Genomic DNA, 19,984 nt, shown 5'->3' on the forward strand with positions numbered 1-19,984 from the left:
TATTATAATAAAGTGTCAGTCCTATATAAAAATGTAAACTAAATAACAATAAATCAAATCTAATATTTTGTGGCCTAGATTGGCACGCACAAAGTTATTTTTATTCTGCAGTTATTATTAGATGGTATAATTTAACAACTTGCTGTGAAAGGAGAGAAAGGAGATAATTATAGGACAGCAAAGAGACTGACAAGCAGAACAAACCTGTGCCACACGTATAAATTTAACTTCATTACATATAGTGGATCTGTGAGGGTACGTATTATACATCATTGCTACAGTTCTTCATGGTGAGAATATGAAGCAAAAATAATGTGATACTATTGTATTGTACCTGTTATTGATATATTATTTTATTATTGTCATTAAAAAAAATCTACATATATATGTCACTCATTACAGTAGCTTAAGAATGTATGTGATAATTACCTTAGGCACCGCTGCTGTTTACTAAACAATGAATGTGTGCCAACAATACCATAATGTCATTTAAAAGGACACTAATTTCAAGAGTTAAATCTTAAAAATACATTCAAGTACCCTAACTATTAACAAAAATGTATTGCATATGTGTATCACTCAGTTGTAGATCCTCGAATCATCTCTGAATTGGTGCTGACACTGTCCTTCCTTCTGGAGGGTGGCTACTTTTGTTTCCCATGGTTCCTGTGTGTGTTGTAAAGTAGTCACCACCCCAGCCTCACTCCCGTGATGAACTACAATCTCATGTTTAATTTACTTATTGGTATTGAGATTGCAGTTCATTGCAGCCATTGCAGTGTTGTAAAGTAGTCACCGCTCCTCTTACTTAATCTAGGCTTAAACCTCCCCATCCAGACGCTAATATACCTCTTCCCTATGGCAACTGGAAGAGGTAGGCGAACTCCTCACAGTACACAGCAGCGACGTAGGTGATAGAGCATGGGGTCAAAGCATGCAGCAGGGGGACACAGGCGTCTAAAACTCTGACAGGTGTTGAATGCTGAAAATTCTGATGGAGGCTGCAGGGAGTTTTCCCTAAGCTCAGTGAATGGGGTTAACTTCCTCATTCACTACTGACTTCCATTCTCCAATCATGAGCAAGCAAAAATCGGATATATAATTGCCCTGAAGTCAGTAGAGATTCACCTTATTCACTAAGCTAAGTTAAATTTTCCTATTTGCCTAGTAACTTTTCACTTAGTTTAGTGAATAAGGTGAAGTTGTGCTGACTTCAAACATCCAATAATGTTCGAACATTTCCTTGCACATGAATAGGTATTAATTGCAAAGTGACATTTCTCTTAGCTTCACCTGATTCACGTTGCAAAGTGAGCGTGCTCTATTCCTACATCAACCTAAATGTCATAATATACTTGACCAGAACAAACAATGCCAGACTAAGTATTTTTTCAGGGTAATAGAGGTGACGCTAAGAGAGTTGTTGCTTTGGCCGTCCAAAGTTGTGCACCTACCATCTTGAATAATAGAAATCCATACCAAGCAATTTGTTTCCCTTACATATACCGTTTGTCTTTTGTGATAAGATTCTTCGTGCATTGAGCTTGGTGTCTATTTATTAAGTAGAGATCGGATTATTCAACTTTCTTCCTACTTACGTTTTTACACTTTTACCCCTTTTGACTAATTTCTAAGGGGGTTTTTCACAAAGCTGCCATAGGCAGCCGAGTGAATAACCGAGCCAAAGTGAAGTGAGCCGAATGCTGTTCGGTTATTCACTTCTGGCTTGTACGGCTGATTTCAGCCGTACATTGGCTAAAAGCAGCCGTATATCAGCTGCCTTTTGGTCAGCCGAACATGCTCTGCAAGTTCGGCTGAGCCGGAGTGCAGAAGGAGTTCGACTCAGCCGAACCAACATTTGGATCAGCTGAGCTGAAGCTCCGGCAGCTCACTCGCTGCCATTTACCCCTATTCTCATAGGGCCCAAACGGCAGTAAGTGAATAGCCGAATGCCGCAGAGGTAGCGAGCAGAATAGGAAAATAGTTAAATAAAAAAAAATTAAAAAGTAGAAAAATTATTTCAAACATGTCAAGTGATTTGATTTATATATACTTTTGAAAAAATGTGGACAAAAAAAATCTTAGTTATGAAAATATCCATAAAAAGGCTATTCTATGGACAGTGTGGTAACCCACAACAATCAATCTTATTTGAGATCACTGCTGTCAGACAAAGAAAAAGATCAAATCTTATGCTACAGGTTAACACATTTCCCAGTCACTGCACTTTGTACCCCTCGCTAAATAAGCCCATGCATTTGTCTATGCAGATGCAGTATATTTTGTAATGAAATATATTTTGTAAATAATTGATTTCAGCATATTTTGAAAAATTTTATTTTCACTCTCTTTTAGGTGATGAAAGTTTGAAGGAAAACTATGTACAGGACAGTAAAATGGGCTTTGTCATTAATGCAATATATGCAATGGCCCATGGCCTACATAACATGCATTCGGTCCTTTGTCCAGGATACGTTGGACTGTGTGATGCAATGAAGCCTATTGATGGCAGCAAACTGCTTGACTTCCTATTAAAGAGCAGATTTTCAGGTGTCTCTGGAGAAGATATATTTTTTGATGAAAAAGGAGATGTCCCTGGAAGGTATAATTGGAGAGTATAAAAGTGTGTACTTGCTAAACTCCAGTTTTCTTGAAGAAAAATATTGTAAAAAAACCCTCCTCTTCAAGTGGACTTTGTATACTTTGCAAAAATGATGGTAAACCTTATTGCAGATCCATGCCAGCTTCTGTTCTGGAGGCACCGATGTAGGCATTAGCAGTACTTTTTATAACCCTGTAAAGTGAAAGTATCTTTTCTTTAAAGAAGAACTCTGGGGTAAAAAAAAAACCCACTACAAAGGTTAAGTACTCATTTGTGTCTAGGTAAAAAAAAATGTTATATTCATCCGAACCTTGGATCCGGCCAGCTGTGAAAGCTTTCCCTACGGTCTGTCTCCTCCCCAGATCATGCAAGGATCCTTAGATTACTGTAGAGTAGGAGGAGAGTAGCTGCAGGGATCGGTCTAAGAGCCGGCTCTGAGGATCAGGTGAGTAAAACTCTTTTTTAACCTACACTCAAATGAGCACTTAACCCTTGCAGTGAGGGGCTAGCCCCACTGCAAGGGTTTTAAATAGTTTTTCCTTGGAGTTCTGCTTTAACTTAGTGTATCAAAATGTGTAGGCTCAGCATTTATTAACATGAGCAAGAGTTTTGGAAAGTGCCCCTCCAAAGTTTAAACTTCAATTGCAGGAATGCCTGAAATTTGAAAGACTCTGTGCAGACTTATAGTAAACCACTAAAATATTGTGAAGAATGAAATGAAAATTCTGTTGTGTTTTTGTACATAAAGTAATGTTGCCATGCAAAGAAAATACTTTAAAAGTCTAAAAGATTTAGGGGTCTATTCACAAAGCTACCGAAGGATCTAGCCATAGCTTCGGCTGATCCTTCGGGTAGCCTCAACCCCAGGACCCCTTCGGTTCAGGGCTGCTGTACAGGCATATGCTTTGGCTCGACTGAGCCCAGGGGAAATTCGAAGCTGGCCATTGGTCGGCCGACAGCATGCTTCTGACAGCTGGGCGGAGCCAGCTGTCATCTCCGCCGGGTTCTGTGTGTAATGACAGAAGGCGTCCCTGGTTACCTGGTAACGCCTTCTGTCATTACACTGTGGCTCCTCAGTAAACTGGGAGCCTGGCGGAGCTGCTGTAAAATCACAGCAGCTCCGACGGGTTCTCAGTGTGTAATGACACATGGGCATCCCTGGTTACCACTTTCGGCACTTTGGGTCAGCCGAACATGCTGAGCATGTTTGGCCGACCCAAAGCCACCCGATGTACAGCTGATTTCAGACGATATACGGCTGAAATCAGCCGTACAAGCCTGAAGTGAATAGCCGAACAGTGTTCGGCTCACTTCACTTCGGGTCGGTTGTTCACTCTGCTGCCTACGGCAGCTTTGCGAATAGACCCCTTAGAAAATTATGAATGCCTCAAGGTTGAAAGTAAAAATTAATTTTTAATCAAATTAAACTGAAAAATGGCATATGTAGCAATTGTATACATTATATACATTTTTCAATGAAAATAGAGTTTTTCTTTAAGCCTATTGCTTGTTGATGTACAAATGATCACTTAGAAGTCATGTTTAGTGATAAGGATCATCATTACACAACTAGAGAGTTATATGGAGGAAATAAAAATAGTAATTCTGAAAATAGAAATTGTACCAACGGGGAATAAATAAGACTCGTAGTAAATATATCCTGTAATCTCCGTAGTGCTGTATAATTAACTATTGATAAATACATTCCCCTAAAAAAGCACATTAACCAAGATTTTTTGTAAATTTCATCTCATAGTTTTATTACTCCACTAAAAACTCCTACACCAGCATTAAAAATATCAATCTATCAATATATAAATAAATAAATATATATTTAAAAAATTGCATAGCCTGCGGACCCAGTTCATGCAAATATATATAATGCAGTTGTTAATTTTCTCATGATTGATGAATATAGTCAAGCTGTTCCACAAAATACAGAGTTGATAGATGTATTATTTATATTCAAGTATATCTTTGCATGCTATAGACATCTAAGCAAAAAAAATCTCCATTTATTTCTTCAGGAATACTGTCTATTTTGTATCTCAACGGTGGACAGCCTCTCGATGGGAAGAAATGGAGATTCTTCTGTGCATGCGTAGAACAAAGCTCAAAAACTCAAGCTCACATTTAAATGTACATCTGAGTCAAAGGAGTGACTTATCCTCTCTCTTCTCTCCCCTCCTTGTCTGTGCTGTTCAGACTGTTTAGTACAGTACATAGTTAAAATATATAAAACATCAGTTTAAAAACCTGAAAACTAAAAAAAATGACCCCAAACCACTATAGCTATAAATATTTGATGTCTGCTTTCCGGAAGCTCTAGGAGAGTGAAGCATCAGCAAACCTTCACTGTTGGTGTTCACTGATTTATTCAGGCTGCTAAACTAGTGACCAGAGCAGACTGCATGCCTTTCGGCTACAAAACATTTTAAAGATCCTACATTAACATCCCGGCCAACCTAAGTTTAAAAGTCTACTACCCTGATAAAGGTGGCCCCTGAACCTTGGAAACATGTCTGAACCTTTTTAGCATCTAGCAATAAATAAGCTTCATCTGTACAATGAAAATCCGGTGGCACTCTATAAAGAGCAATCTAAAGTTCTGTCAATCCACTGCATTTGTCTGCAGTGGATTACATAAAACTGCTCTTTAGATAGTTTATTTTAGAGAACCATGTTTATGGAACATCCCTTTAGATTTGAATATAGTACTAAAATTAAAAAGTAGTACCAACTTATATTAAAATTGGCCTTTTTGTGTACTTTTTCAATTCTGCATTAATATATTCCTGACATGTTACAATATACAGAAACAGTGTCATTTCTTTAAAATAGCTGTACCTTTTATCATTGAAAAGCAGTCCATGAGCTCCAGTCAAGTGATTCTAGGCTGAAATGATGTCATCAGTCTGCTGCAGGCAAGAGGAAGTCTCACCTCCGCCAGTGATCAGTTACACATATTCATTACATTAGGTATTAAAGCAGAACTTTGGAGGAAAAACTTCTTAACCCTTGCAGTGGGGCTACCCCCGCACTGCAAGGGTTAAGTGCTTGTGTTAAACTTCACCATTTCCTGAATAACCCTGTAGATGTCACCTGTATGCATGAGGAGCAAAGTGATACTAAGGGGTCTATTCACGAAGCTGCCGAGGGCAGCCGAGTGAATGACCGATCTGAAGTGAGCCGAACACTGTTCGGCTATTCACTTCAGGCTGGTACGGCTAATTTCAGCCGTACGTCGGCTGAAATGAGCCGTACATCGGCTTGCTTCGTGTGGCTTCGGGTCGGCCGAACATGCTCAGCATGTTCGGCCGAAGTGGACTCCCGTTACCGAAGCTAGCCGAAGGATCGGCCGAAGCTACGGCTAGATCCTTCGGCAGCTTCGTGAATAGACCCCTAAGAAACAATATGTATACATATAATTTCCTTGTTATAAAAAAATACAGCAAGTAAAATGGAGTTTTAGTTTCCCCCTTAGTTCTTTGTTGAAAAAGAGATGTGTGAGTTAATGTAATAAAATAATTTGTTAAGCAGGAGAGGTGGGTATAGCTAAAAATGTTGTGCGCGCATAAATATAAAATTTAACATTGAAATGGTGGACAAAATAAAGTTTTTCACTTGGGTTTCAATTTCATGGCCTTGAGTCAGGGTTCCCTAAAAATGATGGGTGGCAGCAGCAAATTACAGTCGAATAGCCGAAGCCGAGGGATCAGCCGGAGCTACGGCTAGATCATTCGGCAGCTTAGTTTCATAGACCCCTTAATGTCACTTTGTTCACCATGCATGCCAGTTACATCTACAGGGCTATTCACTAAAGGGTGAAGAGTTTGGAGAAGGCAGGAGAAGTGGACAATCTAATACAACATAGCTGATTTGGAAAAATTCTCTAATTCAGCTCACTTTCCAGCTATGTTGTACTAGATTGTTCCCTTCTCCTGCCTTCTCCAAACTCTTCACCCTTTTGTGAATAGACCTGTTAGTTTATTTTAATAATATTATTTCCCTTTTAGACATTTGTTAGTCTACTTGATGTACTGTTTTACACAGTTCAGTTCCTGTTTCCCACTGTTCTTATATATATTTTTCTGTTATAATAAAAAAAGTGGTTTATATTGTCTTCAAATGTATTTATAAATGCTATTTTATTGCATTAATATGTAATGTATTTGCGTCCCTATTATTTTAGTGTATTCTACCATATATATGCATTTTATTTATTGCTTCTATAGTCTTAGAAGGTTTATTTGAATATACAATTACAGTATATTTCCTTATACTGTGTTGTGTTCCAAGGCGGGCTGGTGATAGTAGACTTTGATGGACACAGCTGCTCTCAAATGTTTTTTTTTAACTTCTTCTTTCTTCATATAGACGTTTATTTTTTACATTTCCTTAATTTACATTTTCACTTTGCCCCATGTTACTTCACTCACCTGTTTCTCAATTGACTCCCCTGCAGCGTTCAAATTCTCTATATTAGTGCCATTAGTACCTCTCTTCCTCCATGCTGTTGAAGTGGCAAGTGCCCCGACACATGTTAGTGGAGGTCCAGGCTGCATAATTATTGTCCCCCGGGATTATTTACCATTCTGCACACGTTTTTAAGCAGTTTAACCCCTGGTGTGTCTTAGAGTCATTCATGTTTTTTTCTATCAAAGCATGCTATCTGTTTTTTTGCTGGCTCATCCAGAAGTGATAGTTGCTGCATCTGCATTATAACCTGACATTCGATGGGAGTTGATTAACCTACCTGGCTACATGGTTTGCTCAAGTCACTGCTTTGTAAATGCATTTTATTTTTGTTTTGTGATAAAAAGCTGTTTTATCTGAACTATCCAACGTGCTCAGTTTTGTTCTACATGCACTTGAAATAAACAGAATACTGTATATCTGTTACAAAATCCACGTTAACAGGAGAACATTTTAAATATTATGTAAACGCTAAACTGTTAGGATGTTTGCAAGCTATACGTGATATGCATTTATTTGCATTAGTTATTCTGTTTGTGTGTCTGTGAGCTCATTTATAAACATATGGAGGGTATGGATGAGAATGTAATGTGAAGAATAAGAATGGTGGATGAGAAGAACCTAAAATGAAACCATTTTTTTTCAACTTTAGATATGATATCATGAATCTTCAATTTATTGAGCCAAGCCACTACGATTATGTTCTTGTAGGAACATGGCAGGAAGGAAATTTAACAATTTACGACGAAAAGATGCAGATGAATAAAAGTGAAATGGTTCGATCAGTGTGCAGCGATCCTTGTTCTAAAGGACAAATAAAGGTAGGTTGAAAGACAAACAAAAGTCGTAATTGTACAACTATTTAAATTAGACCTGAGAGAATGTTTGCCTTATATTTTACTATAACACTACTTTAACACGGCGCCTAGGAGAGGGTGAACAATCCTTTTGCACTCCTTACTGGATATCCCAGAGATAAACAAGTTGGGTGCTTGAAGTGACAGCGGATGGTGCCGCTCGAAACAGAACTTGATAAAGATGTCAACAGCACACCAAATGAAGTGCCAAACGTCTATTTATTGACGCATATTGACACTTAATCAAGCGCAACGTTTCAGGGGCCGCGCAGGGTCCCCTTCATCAGGCTCAAAAATGACTGTAGGTAAGGGAAAAGCCACGGTCCTTCTGGCCATATCCTGGGTAATGCTGAGTAGCCCAGAAAATGCTCCTGCACTGTGTGTGCTTGATGTGAATTTTTTAGCATTACCAATATCTTGTCCGAAAGTGCAGGTACAAGAGTTGAGGGTAAAGTATGAATATTTATGATTTTTTTTAATAGCAGCTTTTTGGCTTGTAGGGGGGCCACTGTAAATAAGTGAACCTTGCTTGTAGTGCAAGATCTGAATTCAATGACCCTGCTTCCACGCCACCAACCCCCCCGCGCCCGCAGTGTGATCGGACGCATGGCAAAACTTTGCCTGGGTTTAGTTCCACTGCAAACGCCAGCAATAGGGCTTGCTCCGATAACGCTCTGAAACGCACCGCTTTTGGTGTGAACAAGCCCTTAAAGATCACAACAAAGATTACAAAGTCATGTTACAATGGGGTTCTAAGAAAAAGAAAAACACCTGTTGTTCATTTACTCTAGAGGGCTGGCAGCCTACCAAGATTCTATCCATACAACAGAAAAGGGAATAAAATATGATTTTAGAGGCTCTGTTGTGAAATTTCCAAAATACTTAAAGCTAAAGAAGTAAGTGAGAGCTTGTTCTTAAGTGCTTTTACTGCTTGTTCACAATATGTAAATACTTTAGTTTGCATGATCTGGGCACTGGTTCAATAAAACCAAAGATAATTACTACTATTGTTCTCCCATAGCAATAAAAAGCTAAACCCAAAAGCAAAAATCTAATTTATTGTAGCTTACCAATTTTTACACATGGTGACTGATTTAGTTTTCTTTTTTAGTTTAGAGGGTTGAGACAAACTAACAATGACATGGCGTGCTTACAATGGTCGGCTTTTATTCATTTATTTAAAACCTTTATCCCAAAAGTTAAAATAAAACTGCTGCTTAACCTGTTGCCGTCCGCCCGTTGCAAAAAAACGGACGAACGGCGGACTCGCATTTGCGGATTTTTTTTTCTACTTGCGCACGGGCAGAAAAGCCTGTTCACTGCAAAGAGCCGTTACAGGCTGTTTCACATACACACGATCGGCGGCTACATAGGCTCCCGATCGCGCGTATGTGCTGGCTCCGTGACCCCCCTCTCCCCCTCGAGATCCGCCGCCGCCCCCCTCCTGACCCCTCACCTTCAATCCCGGGATCCGCTGCCCCATCTGCGGCCCGGGACCGGCTCGGGAGGGCCTCAGGAGGAAGAAGTGAGGGAGGTCAGCATCTTCCTCCTTGCTGACCTCCCTCCGTGCTGTGAATGCAGAAGTGATGTGTATTACATCACTTCCGCATTCACCTGTCAGTCATCTGGCTGCTATAGCCAGAGAGAAGAAGCTGATGAAGCAGATCTGTGCTTCATAAGCTTCTTTTGGGGTCCCCAGGTGACATTAGGGGTCTTAGAGATCCCTAATGTCTCCATAAAGAGGACCTGTCAGTGTGCCTTTGCTATTATATAGGGGGATTGTTATCCCCCTATGTCAGGGGGAGCCAAACTCCGGCCCTCCAGCTGTGGTGAAACTACAAATCCCATGATGCATCTCTCTCCGGGAGTCATGTCTGTGGCTGAGAATCTTGCAATGCCTCATGGGATTTGTAATTCCACCACAGCTGGAGGGCCCCTGCCCTATGTAATTGCAATGACATTAAGTGTAAAAAAACATAAAAAGAGTAAAAAAAATTAATAAAAGTCACATAAAAAAGTAACCCCCCCCAATGTTTAAGTCCCCCACCCCCACATTTACGCACATATAAACGTAAATACGCGTTTGCGGCGCCACATGTTACATATTGTTGCGAACGTCCGAGTGATAGCAATCATATAGGGCTATCAATCACTGATAACACTAAACTGATGAGCGGTAAAAGCTTTTAAAGCGTCGCCTATGGCCAATTTTAGTGTTATCTGGAATTTGGATTTAATTTGTCCATCTAACACTGCCCTCCCCACAGGTTAAATATGCTGCTGTCCAAGAGGGGCTCTGTTGTTCCTCCGTAGAGTGGAGCCACTGTAAAGGTGCCCATACACCTGCCGATTATCGTACGATAATCGGCAGGTATATGGAAGGCATGCGACCATTTCTACTGTACGGTCGCACTTCTTTTGTCTAAGGAGCATGCTAGAAAACCTGCCGATAATCCTAAGATTTTCAGCAGGTTAGTGGCATGCTTGGAAGACAAATGCCGAACGGGCCGGTGTGCACAAGCGCACACTGCCCGCTCAGGATAGGAATCATCGCAAGCCCTCCCCTCAGCGGGGAGGTCTTGCGATGATCGCAAGTACAATCTGCCTGTCCAAGATGGGCAGATCGAACAAGATTTTAATTACCTTACAAACATCGCACAACGAAAGTCGTGCGATCTTTGTAAGGTGTATGGCCAGCTTAAGACAGGAAGCGTGTTTACTGACCGGATCACCAGGTGAAAATCAAGGTAAAAAATAGCAAAACAAATGAAAGCTAATGCAGCCACCACATTTAGGCCCCTTTCACATGCTCTTATCAGGAGGGGATGCATGCACGGATTCCCTCCTCATTGTAATGGATGTCACTGTTGTGACATCCGTGTCCTTGCAGTTTTTCCCCCATCTTGCGATGGAGGAATAAAGTGACATTGCCAGATCCATGTTAGTGTGGGCAGCCATGTCTAAAATGAGTCTATTTACATCTAGTCAACCCCTGTAGAATGTCCTCTGTTTAGGGTGCCTTTATTTATTGACGGACAACTGAATCTTAAATATGGGTTGGGTTTATTTACAAATAGGGATATACATAAATTCTAATTACACTTAAGGGAAATGGAGAGAGAATTTGGATGGGGAGGTAGAGATAGGGTTTGCGGTTAACATCATCAAGCTATCATCATCTTTCTCTCACTCATTCACACATGCCAGGGCATTTCGCTCTCTAAAGGTGGCCATACACTTTACAACCATCGCAAGACCTTAGTCTTGCGATGGTTGTAAAGTAATTAAAAATCGTACGATCTGCCCATCTTGGACAGGCCGATCGTACTTGGGATCATCGCAAGCCCGCCCCCCTGAGGGGCGGGTTTGAGATGACCGCAATGCTTGACGGGCAGTGTGCGCGTGCGCACACCGGCCCGTTCGGCATTTGTCTCCCGAGCATCATTCTAACCAGCCGAAAATCGTAAGATTTTTGGCTGGTTTTCAAGCATTCTCCTTAGACAAAAGACGTGCGACCTTACAGTAGAAACGGTCGCACGTCTTCATTCACACTGCACGATTCTCGTACGATCGCGGGATTTCCTTAAAGGTGCCCATACACCTTCCCGCGATCGTACGAGAATCGTGCAGTGTATGGGCACCTTTAAGGAAATCCCGCGATCGTACGAGAATCGTGCAGTGTGAATGAAGACGTGCGACCGTTTCTACTGTACGGTCGCACGTCTTTTGTCTAAGGAGCATGCTAGAAAACCAGCCGAAAATCTTATGATTTTCGGCTGGTTAGAATGATGCTCGGGAGACAAATGCTGGCTGGCCATCGATGATCGCAAGTACGATCTGCCTGTCCAAGATGGGCAGATTGTACGTTTTTTAAATTACTTTACAACCATCGCAAGACTACGGTCTTGCGATGGTTGTAAAGTGTATGGGCACCTTTATAGGTACACTCATATGGTAGGTATGATAGGTACACTCATAAAGTCTCAGTGAATCACATTCTTGAGTGTAGGGTCCAGAAAGACTTGTCCATAAGGTCATGAAAGGTTACTACTGTTCCAGCTTGTGAGGTTGTGCATATGATTACACAGAAAGCTCCCTGTATCCATGCTACCAAACAAAACAGGTGTGGGCAGTAAATACCAGCAGCAGGTCTGGATTTTCCCAAGGGATAACAACCCTTAGGCATCCATTTATCCTTTAGTGTCACTTCTCCAAGAGCTCTGTTTGATGATCCTCATTTGCTTATCACAAAGCCACGTGCTGATTGTTCTTTCAGGAGAAAGGGAATAAATAATATATCAAAGCTGTTACATAGATATCAATTTTATGCCAGTGTGAAAGGGGTCTTATGCTCCAGTAAGCTGCAACATATACATTTTTTGTTATTGGTTTAGATACATTTTAATCATTAAATCTAAACAAGGAAAAAAGGCTTTAACACTTCAACTAACCGCTCCCTCCATGGTGCAAATGAGAGAACACCCTCCTAGTTGCTGTTTTTTTATTTGGCTATAACAGAATTAGTTACATAGCAACAAAGAGAAGAATACTTTTTAGCAGCTTGTCAATGGAAATATTTCATAGTGATTGATTTTCATTTCAGAGACAGCTTAGACAGAAGTGAGAAGAATATTCCGCTTAGTGTGAAACCATTTTAACACGTTAAGCCAAAGGCATTGTGGTATTATTTTAGCTATGTGATTCCTACCACTGAAAACCTGGGCATATAGCGGGACAAGTTAAATCAACAAACACAGTTGGACTGTGTGCAAAACATTATGCTACTTCCGCTGTTGGCTTATCAGTCTGATGGCTACGAACAACACATAAAGCGCACACATCATTTCATTACCATGCAAGCATTGCCAACAAGTCCTCCTACTCAATTCCCAGGTAATCTGTGTGATTGAATATGGAATAAATAGTGATTAGTAGTCAACTGCAGGTCGGTGTTTACTACAAACACAAATTAACAAATTTCCCCTTGGAAAAATGTCATTTCCAGACATCTTTAAATAATGTTCTAAATCACACCTCTAATGTATTTTTAATATTAACTAGTCAATATAAACAGTCTACACTGAGATCAATCTAGACCAGTGGCATCCAACCTAAAAGGACTCCAGAGCCACGTTTGTATCCACAAATGGAGTGGAGGGCCACATTTAAATCAACCATTTCTTTTTTTTATGATTTCTAATTCAAAACTATCAGGTAATGGCTATGCATATCATAATAAAACCCTATAAAACACAGTAAACTCCCAGTTATCTGACACCCATGGGGATCGATAGGTGCCGAATAACTGTAGTTTCTGGTTGCTTGAGCGGTAATAGTAGCTCTCAAACAGCCACAACTCACCCCCGTTGTGCCCCAAACCCCCAACCCAACCCCCCACTCACCGCAGCCCCATTCACCTACCGGCTAGCTTCCAGCCAGGAGCATTTTAAAATAGCCAATAGCAGGCTGGCTATTAAAGCCCAGGCCAATGAGCAGAGGAGCGGACCTGAATGAGAAAGTTGTCTCTCAGGTCCGCTCCTCTGCTCAGTGGGCGGGTACAATAGCCAGCCTGCTATTGGCTATTGTTGGCTATTGCTTCCCATTGTTTACATTCTGCTTCCGACCACGGAATCTAGCTGCTGGCCAGCAGCAAGATTTAAACAAATAATTTTGTTAGCAAATAAATACATTTAGTTGCTAACATCAATTTTTAATGTTCACCAACCCACATTTTTTTAGTGTGCATCTAGCCACCAGCAAAACAAAACCTAGGATATTCTGTCCTCAATGTTTGTTTTGCTGGGTGCTTGAATGCCGGATATTGGGGAGTTTACTGTAACAGGAATAACCCCCTTCCAGGAAGCTTCACCCTCAGGGCCCTTTTATTCACCTGCATACTGCCACTGTAATCTCCTCTCACACCATAATGTATGGAAGTGACACGCAGCCTCAGACACAGCTGTGCAAACGTTTCTGGCAAGTGGCCTTCACTTCAATGCAGAAGCAGCAATATTAATTCCCTTTTATTAGCGTCAGTGACAACAATAAACTGGTGTTAATGGCAGCAATTATAACAATCCCCCAGTCTCATCAGTGACTGTGGCAGCCGTATTATCCCCCCCTCTTTACCAGTGGCAGTGACAGCAACAACAACCACCCCTCCATTGGTGTCAGCGACAGGACAGCAGCAATAAAAGCCCTAGTGTGAGTGTCACTTGAAGCAATTAATATCCCCCACATTAGTGTTCAGTGTAAGCAAAAAAAACCTTCTGGCCAGTGTCAGGTTGTTGGAATGCAGAGAGAGTTCCAGTACTCAGCACCTCTGCCCCTCTGCATTGTGTATACTATGTAACTAAGGCCTCATGGGCCCTTCAGTTGGACAGCCCTGATCTAGGCATTCTTTAAAACTGAATTCCAGTATAAGGGCTTGTTTACACCATAAACAGTGCATTCCAGAGCGGTCAGCTGCTGGAACGCACTGTATAGCACCCTGGCCGGCTTCCTTAAAACAAGAGGCATGTGTATTCATACTTGAATTTTGGTGTGCTTTGTATATTTTTTCCAGATTTGTGCAGTAACCCAGCATAACTCGGTCTCTGTGCAGGAGCTTCCTGTAAAAAAGACCAGTCACTACTCCTTTTTTTATGCAGGGTGATTGGTCTTGTATCCGCACCCTACTGTAGTTTTCTGTAGGCGGCCTGTAGTGGGTGGTGCTGGGTCCCCCTGCTCTCTGCACAGGCTATATACACACAGTGATAATGCAACTGCTACTTTCAGCCAATGTAACCAATGTCTTTTTACTGTATATAAAGATCTGTAACAATAAATATTAAAACACTGATTTTTTTATCAGTATTCATCCTAATACTAGTTCGTTTTGCACGGCATTTGTTATGACCGTCAGTTCTTGTTTCCTTGAAAACATTTTCCAACATTATATAGATATATCTAGATAGATATATATATTGTGGCATTGTGAGGCAATACCACGGTGTTAGGTGGCCTCAAAGTCACCCAGGGTTCTCAGCCAGAGGGGCTGAGTGGCTCCAGGAAGACAGTACGTGTACCAGGAGAATATACTCACCCCTATCCTCTGAGCCAGCTTGCTCTTAGACCGCTCCCTGGAGCCTCTCTCCCCCTCTGCTCTAACAGTTTAAGGCCCCTGATTTACACAGTGTATAAGAATTGAGGACACCAAGGGACATTCCAGCACTGCAGGAGAGCAAGAGACAGGCGAGAGAGAGCACTGTCACAGCCGGCCAGCTCAGAGGATCAGCTAAGTATAACTTTGTTATTTTCAACCTTAAGGCAAAAACAGGCCCTTAACCCTTGCAGTGCAGGAGATCCACTGCAAGGGTTAATCAAATGCTTACCAGCGTTTCTGAAAGTAAGATCTAGCCGTAGCTTCGGCTGATCCTTCGGCTAGCTTCGGGCCCAGGACCCCTCCAGTTCAGTAGAACTGAAGGGCTACTGTACGGGCTAACACTATAGCTATAGCCCGTACAGCTCCCGAAGTTGGCCGAGTTACTCAGTCGAGACTATGCTGGCTTTTTTTCTTTTTTTTATTCTGACGGCAGCAGAACCGCCCGGCCAATAGAAAACAGTTGGGCGGAGCTAGCTGTCACTGCTAGCTCCACCCAATCGTTTTCTATTTGGATTTTCTTCTTTTTTTAAATGTTTCTATTCTGCTCGGTACCACAGAGGTACAGAGCAGAATAGCCGAGCCGAATGCCGCGTTCGGCTCACTTCACTTCGGGTCGATTATTCACTTGGCTGCCTACGGCAGTTTTGTGAATAGACCCCTAAATGATTCACCATGAAGCTACCTGAAACTAACTATTTGAGCTGGCCAAACATTAGAGTGCAGTTGGAATTGCAAGCTTAAACCAACATTCAGAAAATAAGTTTCTTATATGAATCAAACATGGAAACACATATTTCAAGTCTAAATGTTTGACAATGAAGGTGGTTAGTGAAGCATGGCCAGGCACATGCAATGTCAGCAAATATCCAAAATTATGCAACACCACCAATCATTGTTCACCTCATAATGGTTAGCTTTGGGTGTCTTGTACAGTCTGTCTGCCAGTGCCCTCTTTAGGCATGAGTATTATTGCCCTAACACAACTTTCCTGTACGTGGCACTAGTAAGCACTCATAGGGTAGCTGGTATATGGAATGACTAACAGTGTCATGGCAGCCATGTGGGCAAGCCTGTCCAGCATTTCCGACTTTGAAAAGTAAAAGAGCAGCATAAGTGCAGACACCCGTAGTTTTTGAAGTGCAGACACCACCTTTTTATTAGCCATAAAACTTCTCTGTGTGTTTCTTTCAGTCTGGTTTCACATTTGTAGTAATTGCGTGACTTCCCTAACTTTGAGGTTATGCCCCACTCCTTGAGCAGCGAACTTACCCCCATGTGTTGCCCTATACAATGAGCATGTTTATTGACATATACTATTTCTAAAGAAGAACTCCAAGTTTTAGAAGAATGAACCCTTGCAGTGGGGCTGCCCACGCACTGCAAGGGTTAACTGCTAATTTTTTTCTAGGTGCCCTTTCTCACTCTGATACTTAGATGAATCCTTTGGTATGCTATAAATCATAAAGGATAATTTGATGGCATATTTAACTTCACAGTTCCCCTCTACATTATGTAGATTTTCTGATTGCATTACTATGCGGAGCTTATGTTGTTATTGATGACTTTATTTACCTATTCTTTCTTTTTCATTTATCAGGTATTATTGTTATTTTGTAACACATTTATGTACCCCGGGGGAAATGACCCATGTACACCATTGCTGAGCATTTTCTATAATTATATTATAGAATATAATAGCAACTGGAACTGATCTTTTTTATTTTTTAGAATATTTTTGAATTAAAAAGTATTCTTACACCTTTTATTTATGAAATACGAAACATGGAATTGTATCTTTCCTTTGGCTCCTAGCATTTTATTTTATAGGGTACACAGCAGGGAAATGACCCGTGTACCCATTGCTGAGCATTTTCTATAAACATATGTTAAGAATATAGAAATAACATAGAACTGATTTTTTTTGGCTTGTTAAAATACTTTTCATTTCAATACTATTCCTTGACACCTTTATATGGGTACTAAGAAACCTATAACCGAGCTTTACCTTTTCTTTGTCTCCAAGCAATTTTTTATAGTGCACACTGCCTGCAGTGCATGTGCAAGCCAGTGTACACTCCTGGCCCATTTCCAGCATCTGTAAGATGCCAAGAATTGAGCCAGGTGCCTGGATGATGTAACATGCGCAGGAGTTACATCATCAGTGGTCGCCCAACAATGGCCGAAGAGGAGGGAAGTGACCCTGTAAGAAGCAGTGAAGAGGATGACAGCAGATGGATTGGCGAGAGACAGCTCTGTACTGTCAGTGCTGGAGGAGGGCAAAGAGAAAGGAGTGCTGTGCATACTTGCGAATTATAGAAAAGAGCAGGAGACCTTCAATTCTGCTATAACAAAAAGTCAAAAACTATAACTACTTCTTATTAACATTGACCTTCTTTATTGAAACTAACCAGGTAAAGACTTTGTAATCATTATTGGTGGATGATGAAGTTTTTGAGGAAGTAACAACAACTTTGTATTAAATGTTTGTTAAAATCTACAACAGGGATGGACAACATTGGCCCTCCGGCTGTTGCGGAACTACAAGTCCCATGAGGCATTGCAAGATTGACAGTTACAGTCATTACTCCCAGAGGTAGAGGCATGTTGGGGCTTGTAGTTAAAGCACAGCTGGAGGGCTGCAGTTGCCCACCCCTTGTCTACAACTTGGGTATACAGAAATGTATGTATAACATGGTTGTTTGTCATCCCAATTTGTCAGAATTGTGAATTCTATTTTCCTTTTTCTTAATCCTGACACAGGTTATAAGGAAAGGTGAAGTTAGCTGCTGTTGGATCTGTACCCCTTGCAAAGAGAATGAGTTTGTACAAGATGAATTTACCTGTACAGCCTGTGATCTGGGCTGGTGGCCCAACCTTGAATTGACAGGTAGGAGGTCTACATTGATATAAAAGGAGATTTATATTTTTACAGGAATGTAAATGTTTCATAATAAGCTCAAATTGGCTGCAACCTATATGAGGAAAACTTGTGGCAGATAAACTTCAACTTACCAAGTTTGTGATCACTCAGTTCCCGATCTTTAGAGCCGACATGTGACACCTGCAGTGTCGCATGCCAGCTCTAAGTATTGGGAAGAGCACATTTTACTCTTCCAATACTTCTCCTGTAAAGTATGTATTGCAGCCCACTAGTCCTTAGATGTGGTGGCTGCATTTGTTTTCTTTTTTTTCACCTGCTGTGCCAATAACATATTTCCTGTCCAAGAATGACAACATTCACTCACTGTACTATATCTATCGAGAAACAGCGTTGTTACCTGAGGCTTCTCTCCTGATTTGGACTGCAAACACCTCTCCATCCGCTCATTTTCATTATATAGGAGAGTTGTTTTGTAGTTTGCAGAAGAGAAAAGCTGATAACATTGTTTGAGATTTCAGGTGAGTGCACAGAAAGTTACAAGACCACTGATAGGGCTATTCACAAAAGGGTGAAGAGTTTGGAGAAGGCAGGAGAAGTGAGCAATCTAGGACAACATAGATGAACTGGAAAGTGAAGAATTTTTCCAAATCAGCTATGTTGTCCTAGATATTCACTTCTCCTGCCTTCTCCAAACTCTTCACCCTTTTGTGAATAACCCTGTGAATTTCTGCCAGCATCCACAGGTATTTTTCTGAACTGCAGCCAGCATATCTTAATGGTGGTCATACATCGTATGGTTTTCGTTTGGAAATCGTACACGAACGGTCTTTCGAACTAAAATCAAACAGTAGATGGTTTTTCATATTGTGATTGAAGTTGTTCGATCGGTCAGGTTGGAACATTTTTCTCTGACCGAACGAAAATCGATGAATCAGTGGGGTTTTTATTCCTCAAAAATCTCTGCAAGAACACAGCACATGCGCAAAATAAAATTATTTCCCTCGTTCATCAAAAATTGGTTGGTTAGTATGGCTAACAAACGATTTCGAAATAGACATTTGACTATGCTTGATTGAACGACGGTTCATGCCAGAAATGAAACTTGTTTATAAATAGCATTTCTACAATCTTTGAATCGTGTTAGACAGTAGAAACAGGCCAGTGCCCAGACTGCAGTTAAGTACAATAAACCCCGAGTTATCTGGCACCCACGGGGATCGATAGATGCCAGATAAATGTAGCGTTTGGTTCCTTGAGAGTTAATAGTAAATTTAGTTGCTAATTAAATTTTTCTGTGTGCACCAAGCAAGTGACAATTTTTTAGTGTGCATCAAGCAACTGACAATGTTTTAGCGTGCATCAAGCCACCAGCAAAAAAACAAAACAAAAAAAGGACATATGTCCTCAATTTGTTTTCCTGGTTGCTTGAGGCCCCATTCACACGTAGCGATTTCGCACATTTTTGCCACGCGAGAAGTCGCCGGCTAATGATATTCAATGGAGCTGTCTTAGCTCCATGTCGCTCGTCGCAGTTGCAAGTCGCTTCTACAGGACCCTTTTTTCGGTGGATTTTGCTTTTTTCTAATGGAGCCCAACGGAGAAGGTCGTGCTAACGTCGCTGGATCGTCGCTGGAACGTCGCCCCGAAAGTCGCGCTATCCCGGCCGCTGCAAAAGGTATGTCGCTACGTGTGAATGGGGCCTGAGAGTGCCGGTTGCTTGAATACCAGATAATTGGGAGTTTACTGTACTAAAATTAGGTCTTGTCCCTGCCCCAGTCTGACATTGGACAATAAAAGAGAAGCAGCAAACTGATGACCTTGTCTGTCTCTCTGCTCACTTTTTCTATCAGCATGTTCCCTTTTTTTGCACATTTGCATGCAGCCAGGGCCGGATTTACTCTCCCTGCCGCCCCAAGGCCAGGTCCTGTGATGCGCCCCCCAGCGAAAATTTTTATTTATTAAAAAATATTTGTAATCAATTTAATTTTTTTTCCACCTTACTTTATTGCTATCACACAGGAAAA

At 41.2% G+C, this 19,984-nt stretch overlaps 1 protein-coding gene across 1 annotated transcript in view; it reads left to right on the top strand.

The window, feature by feature from the left end:
- The window catches only part of GRM1 (glutamate metabotropic receptor 1), a 238,017-nt gene that overhangs the window by 200,188 nt on the left and 17,845 nt on the right, over positions 1-19,984 (top strand). Inside the window, exons 4-6 of the mRNA XM_018557364.1 lie at positions 2,356-2,602; positions 7,731-7,899; positions 17,840-17,966. Of these exons, the coding sequence (XP_018412866.1) occupies positions 2,356-2,602; positions 7,731-7,899; positions 17,840-17,966 (543 nt within the window). The remainder of the gene's footprint in view (positions 1-2,355; positions 2,603-7,730; positions 7,900-17,839; positions 17,967-19,984) is intronic.

The sequence above is a fragment of the Nanorana parkeri genome, unplaced genomic scaffold, assembly GCF_000935625.1.
Source record: "Nanorana parkeri isolate BGI_ZX_2015 unplaced genomic scaffold, ASM93562v1 scaffold281, whole genome shotgun sequence".
In the NCBI taxonomy this organism is placed as follows: domain Eukaryota; kingdom Metazoa; phylum Chordata; class Amphibia; order Anura; family Dicroglossidae; genus Nanorana; species Nanorana parkeri.